This window comes from Arvicanthis niloticus, chromosome 22 (genome assembly GCF_011762505.2).
Source record: "Arvicanthis niloticus isolate mArvNil1 chromosome 22, mArvNil1.pat.X, whole genome shotgun sequence".
Taxonomy (NCBI): Eukaryota; Metazoa; Chordata; class Mammalia; order Rodentia; family Muridae; genus Arvicanthis; species Arvicanthis niloticus.
In genome coordinates, this window is record NC_133429.1 from 8629701 (window position 1) to 8654668 (window position 24968).

General features: G+C 45.6%; 2 protein-coding genes across 5 annotated transcripts in view; one reads left to right on the plus strand and one right to left on the minus strand.

The window, feature by feature from the left end:
* Positions 1-15204, plus strand: part of Timp3 (TIMP metallopeptidase inhibitor 3) — a 49069-nt gene extending 33865 nt beyond the window's left edge. The window contains 5 exon segments of the mRNA XM_076919825.1: positions 4620-4702; positions 10053-10164; positions 10667-10788; positions 11394-11552; positions 11554-15204. Coding sequence (XP_076775940.1) covers positions 4620-4702; positions 10053-10164; positions 10667-10788; positions 11394-11552; positions 11554-11592 — 515 coding nt within the window. The 3' untranslated portion in view covers positions 11593-15204.
* Syn3 (synapsin III) overlaps positions 1-24968 on the minus strand; it is a 426170-nt gene that overhangs the window by 262058 nt on the left and 139144 nt on the right. For all 4 annotated transcript variants that reach the window (XM_076919818.1, XM_076919816.1, XM_076919817.1 and 1 more), the window contains 2 exons: positions 20014-20170; positions 17222-17311 (listed from right to left, as the gene is read on the minus strand). In XM_076919818.1, coding sequence (XP_076775933.1) covers positions 17222-17311; positions 20014-20170 — 247 coding nt within the window. The remainder of the gene's footprint in view (positions 1-17221; positions 17312-20013; positions 20171-24968) is intronic.

Consider the following 24968-nt stretch of genomic DNA (forward strand, 5'->3'; position numbering starts at 1 on the left):
ATTGGTGGAGCAGGGTGGAAGGTTGTGGGGAGGGACATGGCCAGCTCCAGGGAGTCTTGTCCTCCTCCAAATATGCTGATGAACATCAGATGTGGAATTCCTAGAGATACACTAGTGATCTGCTAGCCCTGGAACCATTACTGTTTAAAGCTGGTGTAGCAGGGGTCCACATTGCTAGGTAAACGGGATGGGGAATGGGGAGGAAGGGAACTAACAACCTTAGCTGCTTATAGTGCTGTACTTTTTCTTAGTTTTGCAAATACTTACCACTTACCAACCTCTCCAAATCGTATTATAAGGTAGAAATGGGTTCTAAAGAGATGTTCTTTTAGGTCTACTTCCCCAGATCTCTGATGTATTTGAGGACTCCGCATATATTTATGGATCTGTGAGCCAATTCCCAGGCACCCACAGCCTACCTGCTCTTTTCCTCTTTGCGGTCTGTAGATTGAGCCCAGAACGTTCTGGGTAAGTCTTCTATCTTCCTTCTACACCTCCAGCTTCTAGTCGGTTTCCTCTTATGAGCTTCTAAGTTGAAACATTATTGACTCCTTAATTAATCTCTTCTTGTCTCTTTTATTCCCCATGCCCTCAGAAGCAGAGAACACCACAGAGAGCCTAGGAAGCCTCAGAGGCTGAGTCAGGCAGGGCCTCCTCCCTCCAGTCTCTGGCAGCACTTATGTCTCTTGGCGATTTGTTTTCTGGTGTTATTCTCCACCTTGTCTCCCTGCTAGACTGCAGTCTGTGGAAGCAGGAAATGGGGCATTTATTTCTTGCTATCACCCCTACCAAGCATTCATGCTTCCAGACTGCAGCTTAGGCCATGCCAGGCTACCTCAGCTGCTGGAGGACATGGGGTGAATAGTGTATGACCACTCCCCAGCAGGAATAAAGAGAACCTATGTCCAGCCTGGTCCATGTCAAAGCTGCCATTTGAAGCTGGGGGGAGCGGTTAGATGTGCTGTCAGCTCAAGTTGCCTAGCTGGTTTTTCTGTTGCTGTTGAAGTCTTGGACGCCCCCCAACCTTCTTGTTCACTGTGACCCCTGCCTGGGCCACTGACAGCCTCTAGGGAAAACCTTACTGCCAACAGAAAAGCACAGAATAACACGCATCCAAGTTGCACAGGACAAACTATAGTAAATGAAGTTATAATAATTCACGAGCCAAATAGGTGGATTTGGGGCTGGCAAGTAATTTAACTTGGAAGGGCTCTGAATCTATTTGGGAGCAAAGACTACTGTTTAGTTTTAGCTTAGTTTCAAGAGGTTTTGTTTTCGTAGAGAAAACATTGGTATGGCCTCTACTTTCATACCAATGGGCCTGGGCCGTCTCTGCTTCCGCATCTGTCTCTTTGGACCACAGATACCATCTTGTTTGGCAGACCACACTAGGTCACTCTTGGGCTCTCTGTAGTGACAAGGTGAGACACTGATGGTGAAGGAGGTGCTTCAGTCTCAAGGCCTCGTGCACACTAGTCCTGGTTACCCCATGTGTGCTGCCACACTTTTATCAGTGTTTTTTTTTTTTTTTTTTTTTTTTTTTTACAAGGTATTTTGATGAGCTTTCCTTCACTTCATCCCAGTCAGGAATTTATCCTCTACCCTAACCTTATGGACTGGTGACAGGTGTGGGGTAGATCCCATGGCGTTCTTGATCTCTGTTCCTGGCTCTCACATCAACTTTCTCTCACATCACTCTCATTATATGCATTAGAAAACAGCTTTTCTTTCCTTTCCCCCCTCTTTTATTGGATATAATATTTACATTTTGAATTTTATCCCCTTACTCCTTTCCCCCCACCACCCAGGAACCCCTTATCCCATCCCCTATCCTTCTGCTTCTATGAGGGTGTGCAGCCACCTACCCCCCACTCCCACCTCCCCACCCTCAGATTCCTTAGGAGAGATGACAGAGGTTCTGTCAACACAATGATGGACTGGGTATTAGCACTATCTTGTACCTCACTGGTACAAATTGGCATAATTATGCTCTAATTGTATTTTGAGAGAAAAGTTTTATTTTAACAGGAAGGGTGATATGTAGGAGGAGCTAAGGTGGGAGGAGTACTGAGAGGAAGAGAAGGAATAAGGAGTGGAAGAGAAGGAGAGGAAAAGCTAGGTGATGAGAGAGAGAAAGAGAGATAAAGAATGGGGAGACAGGGAGGCAGATGTTCACGTGTCTCTACCAGTCAAAGATAGTTGATATATCTAGGTTGGTTATTGGGTTACACTTCTGATTGAGCATTACCAAACTTATAAAGCCTTTGATTAATATTTTTAAAAAGTGTATAAGTGCAAAAAGGAAAAGGGGGCATGGGATAGGGGTTTTCTGGGAGGGGGGGAATGGGGAAAGGGGATGGCATCTGAAATGTAAATAAAATATCCAAAAAAATGGAATAAATAATTTTCAAGTTCAAAAAAAAAAAAAAAAAAAAGAAAAAGAAAGAAAGAAAAAGAAAACCAGGGCCAAGAGAGGTTTAAGAAATCTCCTATGGCCACACAGCTCCATGTGATGGTAGGATTTGACTCCTGCCAAGCCCAGGTCTTCATGGTATTTCTTCACTCTTTAAAGTATGTCATTTATAATCCATGTGAGTGGCAGAGGGCCAAGAAAGCCAGAGAGATCTAAGGGGAAAGAGCTGTAGTGAGGCCACACAGCAATGGTGGGATCTGAACACTAATGTGTCTCCCTGAGCACAAAAAACTCAGTGTGTTTTCTCTAAACTGTTCCCAGATGAAAAGGTTCCAAGCTCAGGCTATTTCAGGGTAAGAAAAGATTTGGCTGACCTTATGGGCAGAAGCTTCCAGAAGTATCCAGATTTACAGGGCAGGCTTGCTTAAGAAATTTTATGCCCAAATCAAGGTGAGCTCTTTGCAAGCCAGGAAAGACCAGATGTTGCCATTTAAAAGAATCCCTCTTACCTTGTCCCCCTTAGGCAAAGCCTTACTCTCCAGTTTACCTTCTGGGTAAATGAAGCAGGTGACTCAAGTCACTTTAGTTCCTTGAGAATCAGTTGTCAAGTCCAGGTGGATCTCCTTTCTGCCCAGCAGCTGAGCTGTTCCAATGTGCCCCTAAGGTTAGGGTAGATGAAAGAGTCCCTGGGGCTTCTGGGAGAAATGGCTACTGATGGTCTTGCAAAGGGAGACACAAGAAATGGAGGCAGAGCCTTGGGGAGATTGTTCTGGCATCCCATCAATGTCTGCCTTTTACAGAAGACCTGGGAATAGCCATGCACCCCCTCTTAATGGAACTGTATCAGCTGTATGTGCCGGCTTTGCCTGTGGGCTTTGTGTTGCCAGGATGTAAAAAGGTCTGGAGGAGTAGTCCTTTCGTTCAACTTTGGATTTCATGTCTGACCACAAAAGTGGGATTCAGGCTCAGTAAAGAAACCTCTGGCAGGTGGGGACTTGGTTCCTTATGAAGATGTTTTTAGAGCAACACTAAGTAAAAAAAATTAGAAGCATTATGGGATATCTACAAGGGGGGGAATAAGGGATCTTGCATAATGAAAGTGTGTGTGTGTGTGTGTGTGTGTTTGTTTGTTTGTGTGTATGTGTGTGTGTAATACCCTTTTACATCCATAAAGGGTATTGGGAGGGGGGATATTTATTCAAAAAGTGGGTTGGAATGAGGTGTGTGTTTGTTCTGTGTCTGAAGGAACTTGAGGTGGGAACGTCAATAGCACCTGAGAGCTGAAGAGTTTGGCTCAAATCCAGTGAAAAATGTCTCCATTCTGCGAAGTTCTAGCAGGAGGCCTTCAGCTGCCACACTGTCCCCCTGCAGCAGCTCCTGCCTCTTACAAGCTGCTATAATTAGGTGATCTCCCCCCTCCCTCCCACACACACACACACATGATGATTAGCCCCTCTCAATACCTGATTGATTGCTCTGTGAAGCTCCTTTAAAAGAACCCTGGAGACTACTTTGGAGGGAAGAGGTGTCTTTTTACAAACAGTCTAGTAGACACAGATGGAACAGTGTCTTAATCATCTCGGTCAATTCCTCCTCATCAATGAGAAAAGTCTCCCCAGGGAGTGCCAGACACTGCCGATTCTCTCCATGTCTGGAGACAATAGACATTGTTTGTGGGCGGCAGTTGAGAAAGTAATGACTGATAATGACGAGTATGGTAGGTGTGCACTGAGTGTGCCTGTTGCAGCGATCCTTCCATTTTTAGTGCTAAAGGATGATGGTTCTAATAGCATTTATCCAGTGAAGCTATGTCAAAAGCAAAGGGTATGTTTCGCAGGCTTCATTTCACCTAATTGCTTCAGCTCAGAGAATATGGACTACTGTGGATTTTGTTTTAGGGATAGGAAGCTGGAATTAAACTTTCCTTCGTATCTTGGATTACAACTGTGCAGCTGGGATGGAGACCATTCATTAGGTCCCCTCAGACCTAGACTTGGCTGCAGTTCCTTGCGTAGAGCTGTGTATTGTGGTACAAACAGAATGCTGACTTGTGGTGCTAAGAGAGCTGGAGTTCACCACATCCCTGTGGATGAGCCAGGACATGAGGAGCCCCTGATGAGACAGGGGATCAACGATGCTCCTTCCAGGTGTGGTTCAGCCCTACCTAAACCCCTCCCTCTCTGTCTTGCTCTCTCTCTCTCTCCAGTGATCCGGGCCAAAGTGGTGGGAAAGAAGCTGGTGAAGGAGGGGCCCTTTGGCACTCTGGTCTACACTATTAAGCAGATGAAGGTGAGTGACATCATCACTGGCCCCAGGAGAGATTTGGGGGGTTTGCCAGAAGAATCCTGGCCAAGGGAGGTCAAATGGTTGGAACTGGAATGTGTGTTTGCTCCGTGTAGAATCCTCAGCCAGCTCCAGGGGGCTGCTGAGGCAGCAGGAAGACGTGGTGGCTACTTGTTCCAAAGCCAGCACAGGTAGAGTTAGGAATTCTCACAGGTCTTTGTTGGGAAGCTGAGCCTTGGAATCAGACAGCACATAGCTATGTTACCTGATGACTGTGAGACCTCAGTCCAGTCACTGCCCTTCTTTGGCCTGTTTAACACCTCTGAGATCCTCATATTGGACCACATGGTCCCCAAGAGCCCTTGTGAGGTGAGCCATGTTGTACTCACAGAGCCAGTGCAATCACTAAGACGATATGGGAGGTATCCATTCCTCCAGTCTTTCCACTGAATAAGTGTTGAGCACACTTATTCTCTATTTCCAAGCTCTGCTTGTCTTCCTGCATGATATATTTCATTAGGAATGTCTGCTAAACACATTCACATCATCAGACCATTCACCAGCACATTAAAGTTTCTAATCCTCCCAGGGAAGTCTATCCTAAGGAAACCCGGAAAACCCATGTCCTGGTCCTGTGGCTACTCCTAAAGATCTCATTGACCTTGGCCTAGTGCTTTCCCAGGACATCTGCTGGTAGTGTGGGGTGGGGCTTAACACCCTATACCCCTCATTGTTCAAGCATCCTAACTGGTAGTGTCCTTTCTAAGCAGGCGCCAGTAGTAGCTGCTGAAAGTATGTCCTTACTTTTGCCTAAGTGGTATTAAGGACTGGTGCTTCAGCTTGAATAACTCAGCTGTTCCTCTACCCCTGTGCCTTTTAAGTGCCTGGCTATACGAAGATCTCTGCGTCTGCAGCCTGTAAATCCATGAGGCAGTTTGCTACTTTAGGATAGTAATCATATGAGGGGAGAAGATACATGCACTGACTAATCACAACTAGATGGTTGTGAACCACCTGCCCTTTTACTCACTGCTGATCTTTGAAGCTTCGGATACTGGGGTGGGCTGTTCTGACACAGAACAGGCAGAACTTGGAGAACACTTCCCATCTAAGGAAAGACATGGAGGTGAGATCCACAGGTCTGAAAAACATCCTCAGAGGAGAGCAGTGTTCAGGCTCAGGTTGGACTCCTCCTGGGAGTGAGGGTGACTCATTCCTAGGTGGAGCCCAGCTCTCCTAGAGGCTGACCTTCAGGCCTCTTTATTCCCTCCTGAGGTCTGTGGTTAGATGCACTAATTCTGTGGAACCTGTTGCTCTCTGTCTTCAATTCTGGAAACACTCCCAGGCTCTTGGTTATGTAATGTTCAGAGTCAGCCCTGGCCAGTTGCCCTTGGCTGCCTGAGCTTGGTCATGAGAGCAGCTTATGTTTTCAGACAGCCAGGAGGCCAGGAATGGGTGGAGGTGGCAAGCCAGGAGAGTATTAAGGACCCCAAGCCCCATTTTGCAACCTCTGGCAGTGGGGAAGGAAAGCCAGAGCATCTGACCACAGGAGAGGCCCCTCCTCTGCTTACAAGGCAGCAGCCTCCATTGTCAGAAACTTTGAGGTTACTGCAGAAAAATAGCTGGGAGGCAGGAATTTCTAAACTGGCTTGCCTTCCTTCCTGCCTTCAGGGCTTAGAAGCCCAGTTACCAGAGGCCTTTCTGTCAGCAGAAAGTCCTTGGTTGTTGTCACACTCACTAGTTCGAGTTGTTTGGAGGCTACATAACTTTCATCCACCAGCCTGCCAGCAGCCACTCCCAGGCTAGCCTGCTCAGACTCTCTGTTCACTGTTCCTCAGCTGGGTTCATAGGGTGTTCAGTATGGTCATCTTTCACTTATTCCTGATTAGGTTCAGTGGGAAGTGGTATGGCCAGAGTCATGCATTTAATTAAGGGCAGATGCCAGTCTCAAGTTGAGGCATTAGGGGACCTTTCCTAAGCATAAGTGGCTCTTGATGGGCAGCCTGCAAAAGGTGTAACAGGAGCTTCTTTGGAGGAGGGAAGGTTGTAAGAGTTGGTGAGGTGGCCATGACTCCCAAATTGCCCTGCTATCTGGCTTTCCTCATTAGCCGTAGCTGACGTCTTTCATTAATTTTGGTTCTTTTCCCAGCCCTGTGTTATGATGCACATAACCTTTTTATCTATAATGCCTTTTTATCTAGAGGGACCATCTGCCTGCATGTCAGAGCAGGTACTGGATAGGCACTGGAGTCTGCCTATTCACCCCAGTCCTCTTCAGCCCCCCTGTGCTTAGTACTGATTGGGCTGTAAGATGGGGAGAAAAGGATATGCTTGTCACAATTATTAGATGACTTCAGTAAGCAACATTTATTGATCATATTCTATGCCCCAAATGATCTGCTAAGTCTATACAAATTAGCCTCATGCCACATTTGTGAAAGAGCCTCACATTTATTTTCTTAGTGCTGAGGCCACAAACTCTTGGAAGTTATGTAAGAGGCAAGAGTGTAGGACTAGAAGGTGGCTGACTATAGGGTCTTGGAGGACAAGGAGATTAACAAAGTACGAGGCCTGCAGGCAGACTATTCATTTCCACCCACTGTGGAGGTTCCCCTCACCTGCTCATGTCTAGTTCCCTCAGCAGTGACTTAAAGGCCAGGATGGGTTTGCTGGTATGTGATCTAACAGGTGACTATTGGTGTGCAACCTGCAAAGGGTGTATTAGAAGTGTTGGGATTCAAGCTGCGGAGGCTGGCACTGGCCCCTTGGAGGTTTGCTATATCGGATTAGTCCACCCCAGAGGGTCAGATATGGAAGCCTGGCAATCCTGGAACAGGACTGAAGGAACTTAGAGATCAGAGGACACGAGAAAGACAGGCTATCTGACCTCTAAAGACAGACACATTGCCTTCCTTCCTTCTCTCAGGCGTGCCTTGAATGTACACAGACCTCACAGTGTGGGGGAGGAGGGAAGGCTTTAAGAACATTGTAGGAGCTTATAATAAACCCATACTTAGAGATTAGTTGGGACCGAGTTGTGGTGCAAAGGTGGAAGTTTCCAGAAGTGGCCTCTGTCATTTGTGGGGGCCTTATCTCCCATCAGGACTATGGGAAAGCAGATTGTTTTGCCAGAGCTATTGTTTGTGCAGCACAGACATGCTTTCAGGCAGGCTGCAAGGGACAGCACGTGGGGGACATTATGTCCCAGTTGGTCCCAGGAGGATCCCAGGGGAACATGTGCTGGTCCTGTGCTTTGCTTGTCCTAACTGGGGGCAGGACAGATCTGCTAGGCAGTTGGAATGTGCTGGGCCCTTCCCTTAGTGGTTGTTGAAGCAAATACGCACCAGCAGGGTTTCCTCCAGCTGCAAGACCCCTTGACCTGCAGGCCTCGGGGAGCCATTGTCCTCCAATGCCCGAGACTCTTACGGTGCAAGATTCTTATCTAGTCTTTGCTGAGACCTACTGTGTTGTCATCCACTAAGCACTTAGTGGAAATATTTACCAACACCTGAAACAGCATGAGCAGTTTACCAGGCACGGGAGTCAGTGTGTCTTGTTCTTTGCAGGCCATGGTGATGGAAGTGCACAGTCAGGAGTCTTAAATGTGTTTCCTGTGGAGCCAGAGTGGTATTGTCCAGCATCAAACATGTCATCATTCTGGTCTGACCCACCAGCCGTGCTCCCCCATGGTGTAACTGAACCCCATGTTCTGTTACTTGTTTGGTTGCAAAGCCCTAGTGTAACAGAAGGGTTCAGAAGGTGTCTATGGCATCAGGACAGTACACTCTGTAACCAAGTAGAGGCCTGGCTCTCTTTAGATTGTGAACAGACAGGCTTGTGCCCTGTGGATCACCTGCTTCCGCTAATCAATTGCCTGTTATAAGATGAGGACAAACAAAATAACAACAACAAAACAAAAGCCAGCCCATCAGGCCTAGATGGGTATTTGTGAGGCATTAATGGGGCACACTGGCTTGTATTAATGACCTGGGTAACTAATAATGCATGCTAAGGAATTGTTCTATTGCATAGCTCTTAGTGTAGGACTAGTGACAACCAGACATTCAAAGCCCTTAGAGAGGTAAGGATCAGGCCAGGCCTTAGTGTCCCCTTCCACCTTTCCTCTTCCTCGGCTCACAGCTGACAGTGTGGCCTCAGTAGTTTGGAGCTTGTGTAGCTCACATGGACTCATTCTAGAGTCACAGAGTGTGCTCAGCCTCTGTTAATGTTACAAAGCCAGGTTCTCAGGGAACATCGTGACACAGGACCCACAAGAGCTACAGATGGAAGACGCCTCTGCTGCTGCAGAAATCCTGGGTCCTAAGCTTCAAAGGCTGCAAGGAGAGATAGTGACAGATGATCCTTAAGTTCACAGACTATGGGTTATCTTGCTTGGACTTTGTGCCCCGCTGTTTACCAATTGTGTGTCTTTAGACAACCTTTGCCCTGCTAAGGTTCAGGCTTGAACCTTGTAAAGTGAGATCAAGGCTCCTTCCTGCATCTGAGGTCCTAGGCATTCAGTGGCTAGATATTCTAGCAGGAACCTACCCTCAGTGTCACTAACCCTGGGCCCATATAACTCTGTAGCTGAGGTCGTTCTACATATCATAGTAAGGTTACCAACATCCCTGCTCTCTGTCCACTCTCCTGCCATACTGCCTTTGACACATTGTCAGTGAAACTTACTGTCTTGTGCTTCAAATGTTACTGAGGGGCAGCCACTCCATTCAGTCATGCTGTAGATGAATTTTACATGGTTTAACCTAGTAATAATGATATCCTTAATTAAGAAGTTACGCTTTTTTTTTTTACATCCATGTGTATGGGCTTCACCTTAAGTAAATAAACTCGGTGTCACCCCAGAAGCTCAGAAAAATAAGAACTTAAGACAATGGCCGGCCTGAGTTCACCCTCCTCTAGCCAAATAGAATTTCTATTAGTGTCCCCATCTAAAAAATGGAGTTCTTAGTACCTTCTCTCAGGGCCTTTGTGAGAATCCTGTAAGAACATTGTGGTATATACCAGCCTATCACTGAAAATAGCATATAAAGACCAGCTTTCTGGCTGGTGGTCCCCTTGGAACTTGCCCTGGGAGCTTTTCATAGTACCTGCCTGGAATCTGTGATGTGTAGAAGTGTAGGTAGAGGAGTGGTGTGGGGCAGGTGCATATGCACATGGCTGGATAGGAAGACATCATCCTGGCTCAGGGAAAAGAACAGATGGCCTCCTGTGGTGTCCAGGTTCATAGCCTACCACTGTCTGGCTGCACAGGGGAATCAGAAACTCATACACCACACAGCAGCATGCTGATTGGATCTTGGGCTGTCTCTCATGATCCTGTTCCTTTTGCCCACAGATGTACCGAGGCTTCAGTAAGATGCCCCATGTGCAGTACATTCACACGGAAGCCTCTGAAAGTCTTTGTGGCCTTAAGCTAGAAGTCAACAAATACCAGTACCTACTGACAGGTAAGAGTCCTCAGGAGCACACAGGCACCGCTCTTCTGCTCTGGTGGGTCTGCCAAAGCTTGAGTCAGGGACATCCTGAGGGTCGCAGACATGTGGCTCCAGAGGTGAAGGGTCTGGCTTGCTTACCCAGTCCTGCCTGGCAGCCTGTGTCTATATTGTGTATCTGGTTGTGTCCTGGTTTTGTGGTATCTCAGCTTGCACCTAAGAGAAATAGGTTGCCTCTTCTACAGCTCTTGGCAGTCAATCTGTTAGGTCTGTCTTATATGACGGTCTGATCTTTAGGTTGTCATTGGAGTAATGACAACACCCAAATCTCTTAAGGAATTATAAGACCCGGTGCCTTTGAGAACTTCAGCTTAATTATCTCACACTCCATTACCATCTGGAAAACAGGGCCAGAGTTCATGCCTGAAGGTGTTGGGGGAAGGTGTCTCAAGCCCAGGGTCAGTGTCTGTCCCTGACAGTCTAGAGATCTAACAGAATGCCTCCTGTTCTATTTCAGGGCGCGTGTATGAAGGCAAAGTGTACACAGGACTGTGCAACTTTGTGGAGAGGTGGGACCACCTCACACTGTCCCAGCGCAAGGGCCTCAATTACCGCTACCATCTGGGTTGCAATTGCAAGGTGAGTTCTAGGAGCGCCTGTCAATCTGGAAGTTTTAGTTCCTGTTTTGCTGGGACAGACAGCCTGTTGGGCGTGGTGCAGGGGTGGTAAGGAATGCTGTCCTGGGGCAAGGCAGGCAAGAAAGCTCTGAAGAATGCCTTTGTTCTGTATTCACTGCCTGGATGGTGCCTTCTTGGCAGCTGCTGGGTTTTGAGGGCTCTTCAGCATCCCGGACCCTCCCTGCTGTTCAAGGCCAATCAATGACAGGTACAAGAACTTTCAGTGAAGGATTCTGCCAAGCTGTTGTAAGTGGGTTCACTCTGACAGCTGACTCACTGGGGTCCCTGCCCAAATGGGCAGGTTGGCTGAGGCCTACTGACATCAGCTGCTGTCCAAGACCTCTCGTCAACCAGGTCCTGTCCCTTCCCCACATACAATGCCATGAGACGGAGCTGAATCACTCTCTCCCCTAATCCCCATAACAATCTCATGTGTTTGGTGCCCAGTAGATTCTCAATGGTATGAGCTAGTAGCTAGTGTAATTGTTCTGGCATCATTAAAGGTTTGAATCCAGGTTGGGCCTGTCATAGTGCAGTCCCCTCACTGTGGCTTGTGTGTCATTACAGATCAAGTCCTGCTACTACCTGCCTTGCTTTGTGACTTCCAAGAATGAGTGTCTCTGGACTGACATGCTCTCCAATTTTGGGTACCCTGGCTATCAGTCCAAACACTACGCCTGTATCCGGCAGAAGGGTGGCTACTGCAGCTGGTACCGAGGATGGGCCCCCCCCAGACAAGAGCATCAGCAACGCCACAGACCCCTGAGCCCAGACCTGCCCCACCTCACCTCCTTCCCATCCCGCTGAGCGTCCCCGGACACTAACTCTTCCCAGATGATGACAATGAAATTAGTGCCTGTTTTCTTGCAAATTTAGCACTGGGGACACTTAAAGTCTCTGTTGTCTATGGAGTTGATTTGGAAATACCTTCCTGGCCCTGCCCCTACTTACCTTCTTTTTGGTTTTGACATCACCCATTTCCAACTGGGGATCTCTGGTGCCAAGCCAGAAAGAATGAGACATATATACACCTCTTCTTCAGGATATATAATCTATATTTTTTTAGGAAAACAAAAATTGAAAAATCTATCCCATTGGGGCATTTAATAGCTACTCTTCTTTCTTCTTTCTCTCTTGACCACATCCTAGACCCACTTCCATATACACTTCTTCATCCCAGTACACAGGAAACATGGATAAGGAAGTTGGCAGAAGTCCAACTGTTTCCCGATCAGTCAAGGGCAGCAAGTAGACAGACGCCAGGTATTTGAACAGACTTATACACAGAGGATATACAACTGTGTGTCTGAATCAGACAATCTGTCTATGTCTGCATGTCAGAGTGAGGGAGAAAGGAGACAGACTGTAGGAGTGGGTCACACAGTTTCTCGGCCCTGTGATATTTGGATTGACCTGATGTTTCAGATTCTGGAACAAGCATTCAAGAGTAACAGAACTTTTTGAGTTGGCAGAGGCTTAAACATCTGCCTGGGTTCAGCTGGCGAGCTGGCTGTCTGTACAAAACCTCAGACAAAGGGTTGAGATGAGCGTCTTTCCTCTCCTGCCTCCTGTGAGACAGTCTCCTGGGAATTCTTGGGGAAGTTTGGCTGGAAGCCTGCCAACATGTAAGCTGGAGAATCACACACCTGACACGATCCACAGATATAGTCAAGTAGATTTGGGTAGAGAATATTATTTCCAAAGTAGTGTTTAGCTCATCTAGGGGGACATGTTTATATATACATTTGCATATACCCACAGGGGATTATGAGCTAATTTTTTTATAGGACACAGAATTCTATTCAATGCTGTTAAATATGCAAATAGTTTAATCTCTTTTCTTTTGTTGTTGTTTGATGGAAAATTGTGACATTCCAAGTTGACTTTTTTTTTTATCTGCATTAAAATTTGAAACTCAGACCACACTCAGCACCCTCTTGTCCCTATAACCGGGGTTATCTGACCCTTCATCTCCTTTCTTCTTTCTGCTTTGTGTTCGAGGTACCCTTCACTTAATTGCCTTACTGGCCAGCTGATGGCAGGGGAGTGTGAGTGTTAGGTTAGGGGCCTTCTCATGAAAGGGACAGTTGCACATCATCCTACATCCGTGAAATGACTCCTCTCCTGGATGTGGGGACAGCATATACTTCTTCCCCAACTCAGTAGTGGGTGAACGTCACCTCCTGAGGTGGTCATCTCACAGAATGAACATGGTTGGTTACTGAGGGAGCCAGGCTCTGCCGTACAACTGTAGGCCTTTGTTGTATTGTATTTTTGTTTTAAAATAAAAACTATAGTATAAAGTTTCCTATTAAATAAGATTATTTTAAGTTTTAGTGTCAACCTTGCAATGCCAATAGTAGGTGAGAGTTTACTGCACAGAGTTGGAACTGGTAAGGTGGTGACATTTAACACAATACCCTCTGTCTCTTTTCAAATTATGGGTATTTATCCTCTATCAGTATCATACCTTTTTCATTCCACTTTAGGAAGCACGGTTGCCAATTATAAGTAGAGAGAGAGAGAGAGAAAAAAAAAAAGACAAGTTCTAGTCTGCTCCCAGCCCCCCACACACATACCACTGCTTTGTCCAGGTGTTTGGTAGAATAGCAGGGCAGGAAGACAGTTCAGGAGATGGGTGTCAAGTTTCCTCTTAGTTAATTTCATTCCCAGAAATCTTTCCCCTGTGCTGACAGGGAGCAGAAGACACAACCCTTTCCAAGGTGTGCAGCATAAGGAGCTGAGGTCAGCAAGCCAGTGGTTCTTAAGAGGTGAACCTCTGACTTCCTGTTTGAAGTTGTCTATTTCAACCTCAGAGTCTCCTAATATGGAGCTCCTCATCTACCCTGCTCAAGTGCTGTCCCGTATGCACACCCCAGCATCTTCTCCAAGAGGTCTCTGGCCATTCTCAATCCCTGTGTCATCACCTTCTTACATAGACAGACTTCAGGTGAGGCCTGAGTATAAGGCACCTGAAGTTAACCTGATGATAAAACCAATTGGCAGAACCAATGGCCCCAGTTGGCTGTTGAGGTCTTGGCAAGAAGTCCTGGGCAAGGAAGGGTCTTTTGTAAAGTCACATCATCGGAGAGCGGTTTTTGAGCTTTCAATAAGCTATAGCTTTGTTTATTTCACCTGTTCACTTACTGTATAATTTAAAGTCATTTATGTAGCTGAGACACTTTGATATTTCAATCATATCGTGAATGTTTTATTTTGCTAAATCATGTGCCATGTGTAGGCTGTCGTGTGTACACTGTATCTAAGAGAAGAAAAGAAAGAAAAAAATAAAACCCACATGCCATTTTTTTCTGATTCAAATTCTACAGTAGAATGGAGGGCAGAACACTGGGATGCAAGCACTCAGCTAGAATGGAGATTCAAGGAAACGGAAGGTACTAGAAACAGACTCCTCCAGCCTCCTCCCCATGGAATCCTAAGGGTAGGAAGGAGAAGAAAAAAGAGCAAAAACAAAACAAAACAAAAAATCAAAAGTACACTGATGTCCTTGTCCTGTATCAACTATCCCTGGGTCATCTGTCACCCACTTTCCAAGACCTTTCTCCTACTCAACCAGGAAGCCATGGTTTCTGCAGTCCGGGCCATGGCAACTGTGACTCCATGCTCTCTCTGTCTCATCCAGGAATCTTTTCTGCTTCCCAACCAAGGCATTCCTCTGCACAGGCCCTTGGTACCCAGGCTAGCCTTCTTCTACAGCCAGAATGTGGAGCTTAAGGAGACCCCAGTATCTACTTTCTCCAGTCCTAGCTCTGCCATATAAACACTGCTTCGTGCTGTGCTTCTTAAACGATAAAGGACACAGTGACTTTTGGGGATAGATTGGTCTGGGAGAGAATGTGAGTTCAGGAGGCATTACTCTTTCCTGCCTCACATCAAGGTGCCATTTAGGTACTTGGCTCCCAGCTACTTAAAGTTAAAAATATCACTTCAGTATTTGGATCAGAGAAACTTAAAAAAAAAAAAAGAGTCTAATGGTGGAAACACAATGAAATGGGAGCAGGCAGGAGAGAGTGGTCTTAGTAGATCTAAGTTAGCTGTTTGGATTGAGGAGGAGTGGGCCTGAGGAAATGACCATGCTCTGGGGACAGGGATACCTTAGATTCTCTGTCTACCTTTCCTCTAGCAAGTCAGCTGTGCTGAAGCCCAGTAGTGATGAAGAGACACCAGCCAGAGAAAAACCCCATCTAGATGGAATGTATTTGTTGCTAAATTTTGTAGCACTGTTTACAGTTTTCCTCCATGTTATTTATGAATTTTATATTCTGTGAATGTATATTGTCTTGTAATGTTGCATAATGTTCACTTTTTATAGTGTGTCCTTTATTCTAAACAGTAAAGTGGTTTTATTTCTATCACACACCTGCTGTCTCTCGCCTTCTTGTGTCCTGTTTTGGGAGGTTATAATTGATATCAGAGAGGATCTTGCAAGCAGATTCTGCCTGTCTGACCCCTGCACACAATCTCCTTCCACCCATGTCTATAGCTTGGGCTATCTCAGTTAAACCCCTTTTTGCAACAGATTTCAGGAGAGGTATCCTTAACTCCTTATGCCTGCTAATCCAGCCCAAACTGTACTCCCCCATTCTACTGGCAAGATCCAGTGTTTGAGTTATCTCTATCTAAATCGCCAATGGGTGGTATAGTCCCGAGACTTTATTTTCTTCCTGAGAATCCCAGGTGGAAGACTGAGTGTAAGCTTGTAGGCAATCACACTTGACAATGTCAATGGTCTAACTGAAATCATGAGTGAAGTTCTTAGTTGGCATTGCCAGGAATTTCTGAGTCCCTAGGACAGCTGGAGAGCTCCTCCCAGTTCTCAGTGAGCTCCAGTCCACTGCACATCACCCATCTAACTGTGAGGCCCTGCTTGCTAGGTCATAGTCTTTGCCCCTGTTTGAAATGTCCTCCACTCTGAGCACCCACCATATGCCAGGCATAATGTTATATACACATTTGCACAGACTCTCAACAAACTGGTATATGGCTCTATTGCTCTCAGGAGATTAAATTCTTGTCTAAAATCTAGTCAGTAGACTGGGTTGTGGTTAATCACTAACTACTTTGAAGACAAATCCTGAATTTTCTTAGAATATTTACAAATGTTCTGTAGTCAGATTTTGCCATTGTTGTAACCAAATACCAGGCAGAAATAACAGTGGGAATGATTTATTTTGTTTTGGCTCCTGGTTTTTCGGAAGCTTTGGTTCCCTGTATCCAGGAGGCCATGGTAGGACCAGCAGCTTTCACTATGGTAGACCAGAAGTACAAGAGAATGCCTGAGCCCAGCTTTCCTCCATCCCCTTTTATCCCACCTGGGCCTTCACTCCATAGATGGTGCTAAAAGACCCACTTGGAATGTGGCTCTGCTAATCCTCTCCGGAAAGACCCTGACAGACACCTAGAAAGTTCATTACTAATCTGGCTGCTTTCATTTTAGCTACATTGAGAATTGAGGTTTACCTACAGTTACACCAACCAGACATCCTTGATCCTGTGACTGATGGGTCATGGATACAGTAGGTAGACAATCAGTGAGAGCCTCTGACTGGCTAGGTTGCTCCCACTGAAGCCTGTAGCCCTACCTGACAGTGCCTTCAAAGAGGCCTGTCCAGCTCAGCAGCTGGAGCCTGGGATTCTACAATCCAACCACAGTCTCTAGCTATGGTGGGTACACCCTACTCTCGTTTCCTGACACCTACTCCCTGCATGAGCAAATTCAGTGACCATGCACCAATCACATAAACAGACATGTTGTAGGCTGAGTCCAAGGGCTCAGAATACTTCTACCAAAATTTTAGCTGTGGACACAGAACTCTCCAACTCATGAAGAAAGATATTAGTCTTAAACCTTCCAAATAGGTAGTGAAGCCACATATTCTCAGCTCGGCCCCAATCGACTCCCAGAGATACACTCCAAGGAAAGGAAATCAAACATGTAGCACATTGCTCTTTAATAATTAGCTCAAATGAAGTATCACAGTTTTTGTTAAAATTACAGTGGAAACCAGGTCCCAGGAAAAATGCACTGGAGAAAATATTTTACCATCAAAATGCCTTTTTCCTTTATAGTCTGCTTCTGGTTCCAGGATGCCAGCTCAAAATGTGCCTTGGCAATTAACAATTAACAGAGTTTCATAGAATGCCAAGTACCTTTGTCACTTGTCCTACTGTCTGAATTTACCCTGGAGAGGTTGAACCTTCCTCAAGGTTCTTTGAGGAACACTAGACATTCCCACAAGCACAGGATGTGAAGGCTCCTATGTGGAGTCCAGATAACCAGGAAGCAAGGCCAGAGCTGCCCAAAGAGACTTAGGAGATAGACATGTAAGGTCATTCTGCATTATAAAGATGAGCAGAATTAAAAAGGCACTCACCATTGGCTTGTGGTTGGGGAAAAATGTTTGCTCCACTAGTGGAAACTTCTCAGGACCCAAGGAATGGAAGATCTTAATGAGCTGAGAGAACTGGGAGAGAAAAGGAGAGATCATTAGTCAGCCAGGGTTTCTCACTAGGGTCCTGGCACCCACTTGACCCTGGCCTTCAAATGGCCACCCTGCGTTAAGTTCTAGAAACGTTTCCAGCATTAGGATTAAAATTCACCCTCCTTAGTTATATATCACTTCTCTTTTACCCACTGTGCCTTGCCCCTGACCTAGCAGGTAACTGGCTACAGTTCAACCACATTTTACAAGTGCCTAATTGCATTCTCAGCCATTTCACACAAGGTCCTTGCCCGAAAGATAGCCTTTCGGAGACCTGCCATCCCTCTGCCTGCAATGTCTATCTTTCTAGGTAGGACAGCATTGTAGGCACTTCATGATACTCTCTCTGAGCCCAGACTCTGTCATCCAAATTTAAGAATTTATTTACTATTATGTGCTAGCTACGAGACCTGGAGGGGCAGGGATCACTGTAGGTTTCTGAATGTCACTTTCTTAATTTGTACAGTACAAGGTTGAGATGTTATGGTAGTGCTAGTGGGAAGCATGGGGGATGTGGGACATAGAGGAGGACAGGGAGCATCAGGGTGGCTCCTTGGACCTGTGCTATAAAATAAAGGTTGCTTTGTGTGGTTGAAGAGAACACTGTTTCTGAAGGCCTTCAGCGGCTGCCATGGTGGTAGCCTCAGAAGCAGGCAAAGGGTGGTCCTCGTGAGCTTTAAAAGGATCTTATTCACTCAGAAGGCAAAGGAAAATTACAAGCAGATACCAGAACAACAACTTGGACTCTCCAAACAGGTTTCTGGTGAGCAGAAGAGCCACGTTTTGCTTCAGGCAAGTGCTAAGATCTTGGCCAGAAAGACAAAAAAGCTGAGGAAATTCCTGCTCTACACTGGGTTCCTGTGCCCTCTTGAGAAATAGCCCAAGTGCAGCACAGAGTCATTCTTGGAGAACGTCAGAAATGTGAGAAATGATGTTTGTGGGTATCCTTCGTTTTATAGATATGGAAGCTGGAGTTCAGGGAGGGTGTGCAACTTAGAGCTGAGCTCACGGGTTCCGGGGAAGAGCTAGAGCACTTACTGCCAGCTTTGTGGGCCTCATTTCCTCTTTTGTACAGTAGAGATACCTGCTTATTAGGATGTGCATATTGGGGCTGAGTACAGGACATGGTGAATGCTAGTAAAGCTGCTGATATCAAAACTATGGCGTGTTTCCTTCTCATGGTACTCAATTCATAGATCCCATGAGTCTGATGACATAAAGACACCAAAGCCAGGATGACCGCAGCCAAGACTATCCACGTGTATTAAATTAAATTAACTCAAGGAGTCATTCAACAAATACAGAGTGCCATCCCAGCAGAGACATAGTCCATAGGTAAGAGGCAACAACTGTCACCGTCTCTCATGGCTATGCTGTGTACCAGTCTCCACTACAAAAACTTTACATGCCCCTACTGAAAGCCAGGAAGGGCCTATTATTAGTATTCTTTTAAAAATAAGGACGCTAAGTTCAGAGAGGTTAATGAAATTTCTTGAGGGCATACATTAAATGGAAGAACTTGGCCCTGGGCAAACTAGCTCCAGAGTCCAGACTAATCAGTGCCCGTCTCTCCCAGGTGATAACAGATAGGCAGCCAAACAGGGTGGACCAGAAGGCTGAGGCATTTCATAGCGTTTTCTCTTCACCGCTGAGCTTTCTTTGTCTTCTCTCCCCGAGGTATCAAGGAATGTATCAGAACTGATGACACAGTTGTCATATTTGTTAATAGACTGTTCCGGTGGAATAGGACATCAAGCAGCAGACGCTCGGATGCCGTGTGTGTATGTGTGTCCGCATTGCTCGTATTAAAGGAGATAGATGGTATCTGAAGGAATGGCGTCGTTTAGATGCAGACCTATTTGTGGGGTAACAGAATGGAGTTAGGGATGGAGAGTATTTGAGAGAATGGAGGGGGGGCTGGTGTCTGAGGAAGACCCTGTATTTCTGATGATGTTTGAATGGAAACTTGAGTAAAGCAAATGAACGGTTGAGACTAGTGAATCCATGGGGAGAAAGTGAGTGCTGAGATGGAGAAAGAGGGCTTCAGAGTTCTGATTTCACCACCCACTAGACCTAAGATCCTAGAGTTTCTTATTCAGTCTGAAAGTAAACCTTTTCCTTTCCAGGACAGAGGAATGAAGTCAGCATCAGTTGTACTGATGTCGTGGGTACCTCTCACAGTTTTCTACCATTCAATAAGTGTTTGCTAATGTTGAAGAGCAACAGGGAGAAAATTATGCTAGAATGTTAAAAAAAACCCCACAGTGATATGTGTTTGTTTTTGCTTGAGTCAGGGTCTTACATAGCCTGGGCTAGCTTAGAACTCTTAGTACATGGCCAACACGTCCCTGTCTGATCCACCTGCCTCCATCTCCTAAGTGCTGGGATTACAGGTGTCCACCACCACATCTGGTTTACAAAGCAGTGGAGACTGAGCCCAGCATTGTAACAACTGAACTCTACTTCAGCAAGATTAACATTCCCATAACACGATCCTGTATCATAATGCGTTACACATATTTGCAAGGCTGCAATTCCCTGAAGGTCTGGGGTCACGTTGTTTGTTCAGTTGTTTAAATAAGATTTTCTTCCTTGCTGAGGTTCTGTTTTGGGGAAATGGAGCCATTACAGGACCACCTCATGCTTCCCAGTTCCCTCCAGATGGGCTGATCTATATCACCTACCACCCAAGGCTTGCTGCAGAAGTTATATACGGAGTAGAGAGAGTTGACAGAAGGAAGTCCTCCATACTGGAGGCCGATGACTAGGCTCCGGTAGTCCTCAGCCAGGGCCATGCTGTAGGCATGCTGTCGGACAAGAATGAAGTCCGGTTTGAAGGACCTGCCGAGAGAGGGAACAATACTATTACCCGTGGTAGTATAACCAAGGCTTGCTGGTTATAGACCTGACCCCATGTATCTGCCATCCAAAGGAGCTCTCCGGTGAGAGGGCAGGGGAGGGGAGAGCGGAAAGGGCTAGCCAAAACTCACAGCTACACAAATACAAACTGAATGAACTGAAAAGAACAGGTACTTTCTTATGTTTGGGTTTTAGTCTGTTTCCTAGATTCCCATTTTTTTTTTAATAACCAGGGAAAACGTCTCAAACAACTAGGATATGTAATAACTTTTTACAACGTTCTGAGTGACATGCAGAATATATGTATTCCCTTGTGTGTGGATGCTATCAGCTCCCATTTCTCAGAGGTACATCCTAAAATGCAGGAAGATACATACATAATTTGCTCAAAGAGACATGTTGCAAGTAAGTGGAAGGGTTAGCTCTATAGCTGTCAACTGTCTGGTACCCAGACTTCCTCCTTGTAGAAGTCTGACCAAAATGCCCTTGTGCCTTCTAAATGGCAACCTCTGAAAAGTAGCAGACTGCATGTAACACAGGTTCTCTGTTGGGCCCCTCTGAAGACTGGGACCCAATGAATGAACAGAGCTGGGGGAGGGCTGGGCTATCCCTTCCCCACTTTATAGCTGAGAAGACTGCTGCTCTGAGAATTTAACTCCCTTGAACCACAAAGCTGATGAACAGGAAAGTTGCCTTTGAACTTTATCATTGGTTCTCCAGTTCACCACATCCTGGCTCTTGGCAGTTTTACCACGTTCCATTCAAAAGGTCAAAGGCCAACTTATTTTTGTTCTCCTTACTTCTAAGACACAGGAGAAAACCAGCCTCACAGTGGGCAGAGGGTGGACACTCAACATGGTGTCATTGGTCTGTCTGTCTCATCTGGAGTCATATCCTTAACTTCACAGAAGTATTGTCTCTTTAAAATAATTCAAATATAAGCTAAAATAACTCTCAGAGGGGAAGGACTTGCTCCCACTGAGGACAGACAAAAAGAACGTGCACCGTGCAGATGTGTCTCAGGTCATGCTGACTGCGCCTCTCAACAGATAGCCTAGTGTTTGACATTTCTAGGGCAGGTATGTGAAGGGTAGGTGTGGTGGAGATGACTGTGAATATCATCTGCTCCTGTCAAAGCAAATGCAAGGGTGTTTTCTGCTAAAGGGTCACTCATCTCCACAGGTTACCCAGAGCAGTCTGCGGCCTGTCTTCAGGAGTCTGACTTACAATGTGTTTGTGGGAATGCTCAGCCTTAGTGTAGGAAAGTTAAAGTTAGAATCTTGGAATGAGAGCAACTGGGACAGAAGAATGAAGGGAGGATTTGATGGCGATCAGAGGCACTTACTTGCAACAGAACCGTTTTCTACGTTTTATACGATTTACCAAAAGACTCGTGGAATGCATGAAGAAGTAAACAAATTGCCAGAGATTTTACAAAATGCAGAGAAAATTCCTAACAATCTTTTTATACATTTTGATCCAACTATTTATTTTACTGTATACAGCATGTAGTCATACACGTAATTGATTTCATGCTTTCTAGCCATTATGACCCTGGGATTTTCTACATAATGCAATGATATGAATAGTTCCTCTACGACCAAAATACCCTCAAAAACAAAATTTCTTTTTCCTTTCTTCCCTTTTTGTCTCCTTGTTCCCTCCCTCTCCCCTCCCCTAGCTCTTCTCTCCCAGTGTCCCCTTTCTTTTCCCTCTTCTCCTCCTCTTCCTCTGTCTCCTTTTCTTCCAGTCCCTCCTTTTCATCGTTGCTGCTAATCATATTCAGGGTTTTGTCACATTCTAGATGAGCACTCTGATGTCTTCCTTTGGTAATCCCCTCACAATGCCCTGAAGGGCACCCCTCTGCGCCACGGTGGTTTTAAGGCTCATTTTCCCCCTGATTTCCATCTCCCAGCATCTTTGCCAGCAGCATGGAGTGTTTTGTTTCGTTGTTCTTTGCAATACTGGGAACTTAATCCAGAGCTTGTGCATGCCTTACCATTGAGCTATGTCCCTCAGCCACACTTTTTTCTTCCTTTGTGACAGCATCTCACTAAGGTATCCAGGCTGCTCTTGAATTCCCCCTGTAGCCTAGGCTGGCCTTGAACTTGTTTTCCTGCCTTAATCTCTCAAGTACCTGGAGTGACAGGCCTGTAGCCATCAGGTCCCATAGCACTGCAGTTTCTCGAACAATGACTGTTTCAACTTGCCGAGTCGCATCCCTCCAAAGACGCCATGCGTGTCTCCGTTATTTGACTTTGTATTTTTAAAAATTAATCGTTTGCTTTGCCTTTCTTACATGACTCTGCTCACATCTTTCTCCATTTTGAAACTGTGGTTCTCCACTCTGCTTCCTCACAGGTCCTCTATACAATAAGGACACACAGCCCTTTTCCTATCAAGTGTGGTAATATTTTTACTAGGTGCATTTTTTTAAAGGCACATAACTATGTTTGCCCCACATTTCCTCTGGTCTATCTTATCAGGTGTTGCCTTTTGCTTTCACTCTGTTTTGCTGTACAGAGAGGGGCCAGGTAGTTAGGCAGGACCTCTTCCTGGCCTCCCTTGTAGACAATAATGGCAGTGGACTCAGTGTCTTGTCAGGGGTAAGGCCACCTTGAGGACACAGTCAGAAGTCTCATGCTGGCTCTCTTCCTAGCTTCTTTAGATGTTTGAAGAATTCATAATAGGGACACGATCTAGAAAATATAGTCAAACCTCACTGTATAGGAAGAGTGCCCAGGCCAGCTTGTAAGACTAGAATAGTGTTTTAAAGAAGAGATTTAATTTTTATTTTTAATTATGTGTCTGTGGGGAGTGGAATGGATCCGAGTTGTATGTGTGGATACAGTACTCACAGAGGCCAGAAGAGGGCGATAATGAGAGCGTACATAAGAAGAAATGAATAAATAAACATGGGGGAGGAATGGCCATTGTGAAGAGGAAGGAGTTCTTCCTTGTGGTCACAGAGAAGAAATGAACTGTGATGAGTAGGGTTTCCAGACAATAGTATGTGGCCCTCATACCTATGGGCTGTTTCATAGTGACACGGGTTCAGTGTTTATGGAGGAATACCAGCCCCAACAAGAGAAATTTAATCCCAAGGAACTCAAATTGATCTCCCCTGACCTCTCAAGATCCTCACATCCAGTGAGTGAAGGGTAGAACTTCCCCCCAAGTGAGGTATCAGGGCTGGCCAGGCATGTGCTACAGTCTGCAGGTACGGCCATAGAATGCACAGGCTCCCCTGTTAAAACTCCAAGGACTGTACAGAGACTAGTGACTGGTAGCAGGTAGCTGCTTCTCTTAAACCCAGGACTCTGGTTTCTCTGTTCAGCCAGGGGATGGACATCCTTCATGTCTCCCAAACATCCAAGGCTCTGGTCCCCAGATATTTCCAAGATACCAAGATGACAGAAGCATAATCCCAGATTATAGAATGACAGCCCAGGAAGAATCTGTGTATGGAAATACCAAACAGATATCAAACACATTTGTGCTCAGATAATAGCCAATTTACAGATCAGTCTAGGTGTCATCAACAGATAAACGCACAAGGGAGCTTTACTCAGCCACAGGCAAGAACAAAACTAGGTCATTTGCAGGAACATGAGCTCAACCGGAATTATCTTAAGCAAAGTAAGTGAGACTTGGAAAGACAAGTATGAGCCATGTGTTTTCTTTAATTAGAGGATCATAGATTTCACATAGATGCACATAATCATGAGACATGGGAAAGCAGAAGCAAGGTTGTCTGGCTTTGGGAAAGTGAATAACAGGCAGGGGAGTAAGAGGGAGGGAATGACTATCGTCAAAATACATGTATACTCGTATGAATGTTTGAAGAAATGCCTGTGACCTTGTAAGGGTCTCACATCCAATGTATGACAAACAAACAAATCAAATGCAAATGCCACGACAAAGGTGTGGACAAGACACTAAGGTGACCCAAAGGGTGTTCAGTTCAAGGGGCAGGCATTGGTGGTGCACACCTTTAACCCCAGGCAGACGCATAACATTTCTGTGTGTTTAAGGCACACATATCTTCAGAGTGAGTTCCATAACAGCCAGGGCTACATGCCTTTAAAAAAAAAAGTGTCCAGCTCTTCCTGGGGTAGGTCTGGGTAAATGTGTATAGAAAGGCTTAAATCTTGAAAAAGAAGTAGGAATTCTTTACGAACAGAGATTTAAAGGTTCTCCAGGTAGCAGGAAAAGTGTTGTGGATTTTATTTTATCTTCCAGTATCCTCTTTTCTCTTTTCTTATGATCAAATTCCCTCCTATTAGTGAACTCTGTGTTACTGTGGCAGGAACTGATCTTAAGGTTGGGAATCCAGGAAGAATGGCCTCATCAGATTCTCTGGAGTTGCTGTCTATGAACTGTAGAGAAAAGCAGTGGTCAGCTAAGAAGGTAGCTGATGGAGATCTTTTGTTTTTTGCTTTTTTTTTCTACATGGAAGAATCCCATTTGCTGCAGAACAGATGCCCTTATGGCCTTTTGGGACTGAGACAAAGGCCCTGCCCTTGATTGCCTAATCTCTGACGTCCACAGAGCCTGGCTCACAGCCACCTCTATCTTCTGCACTAAGTGATCCAGGAGGTCTTCTTTACTGCCTGCTTTCTATTGATCTGTGTTATTTTACCACCAATATGGCTTTAACACTGGGACAAAATGATAAAGTTTGCAACCAGTTCTGCGGCTGGAACATAGAGACATGAAGTGGCACCAGAGCTAAGCATTGGTAAAAGACTATAGTCACTCCCTCACCAGCCCATCACTG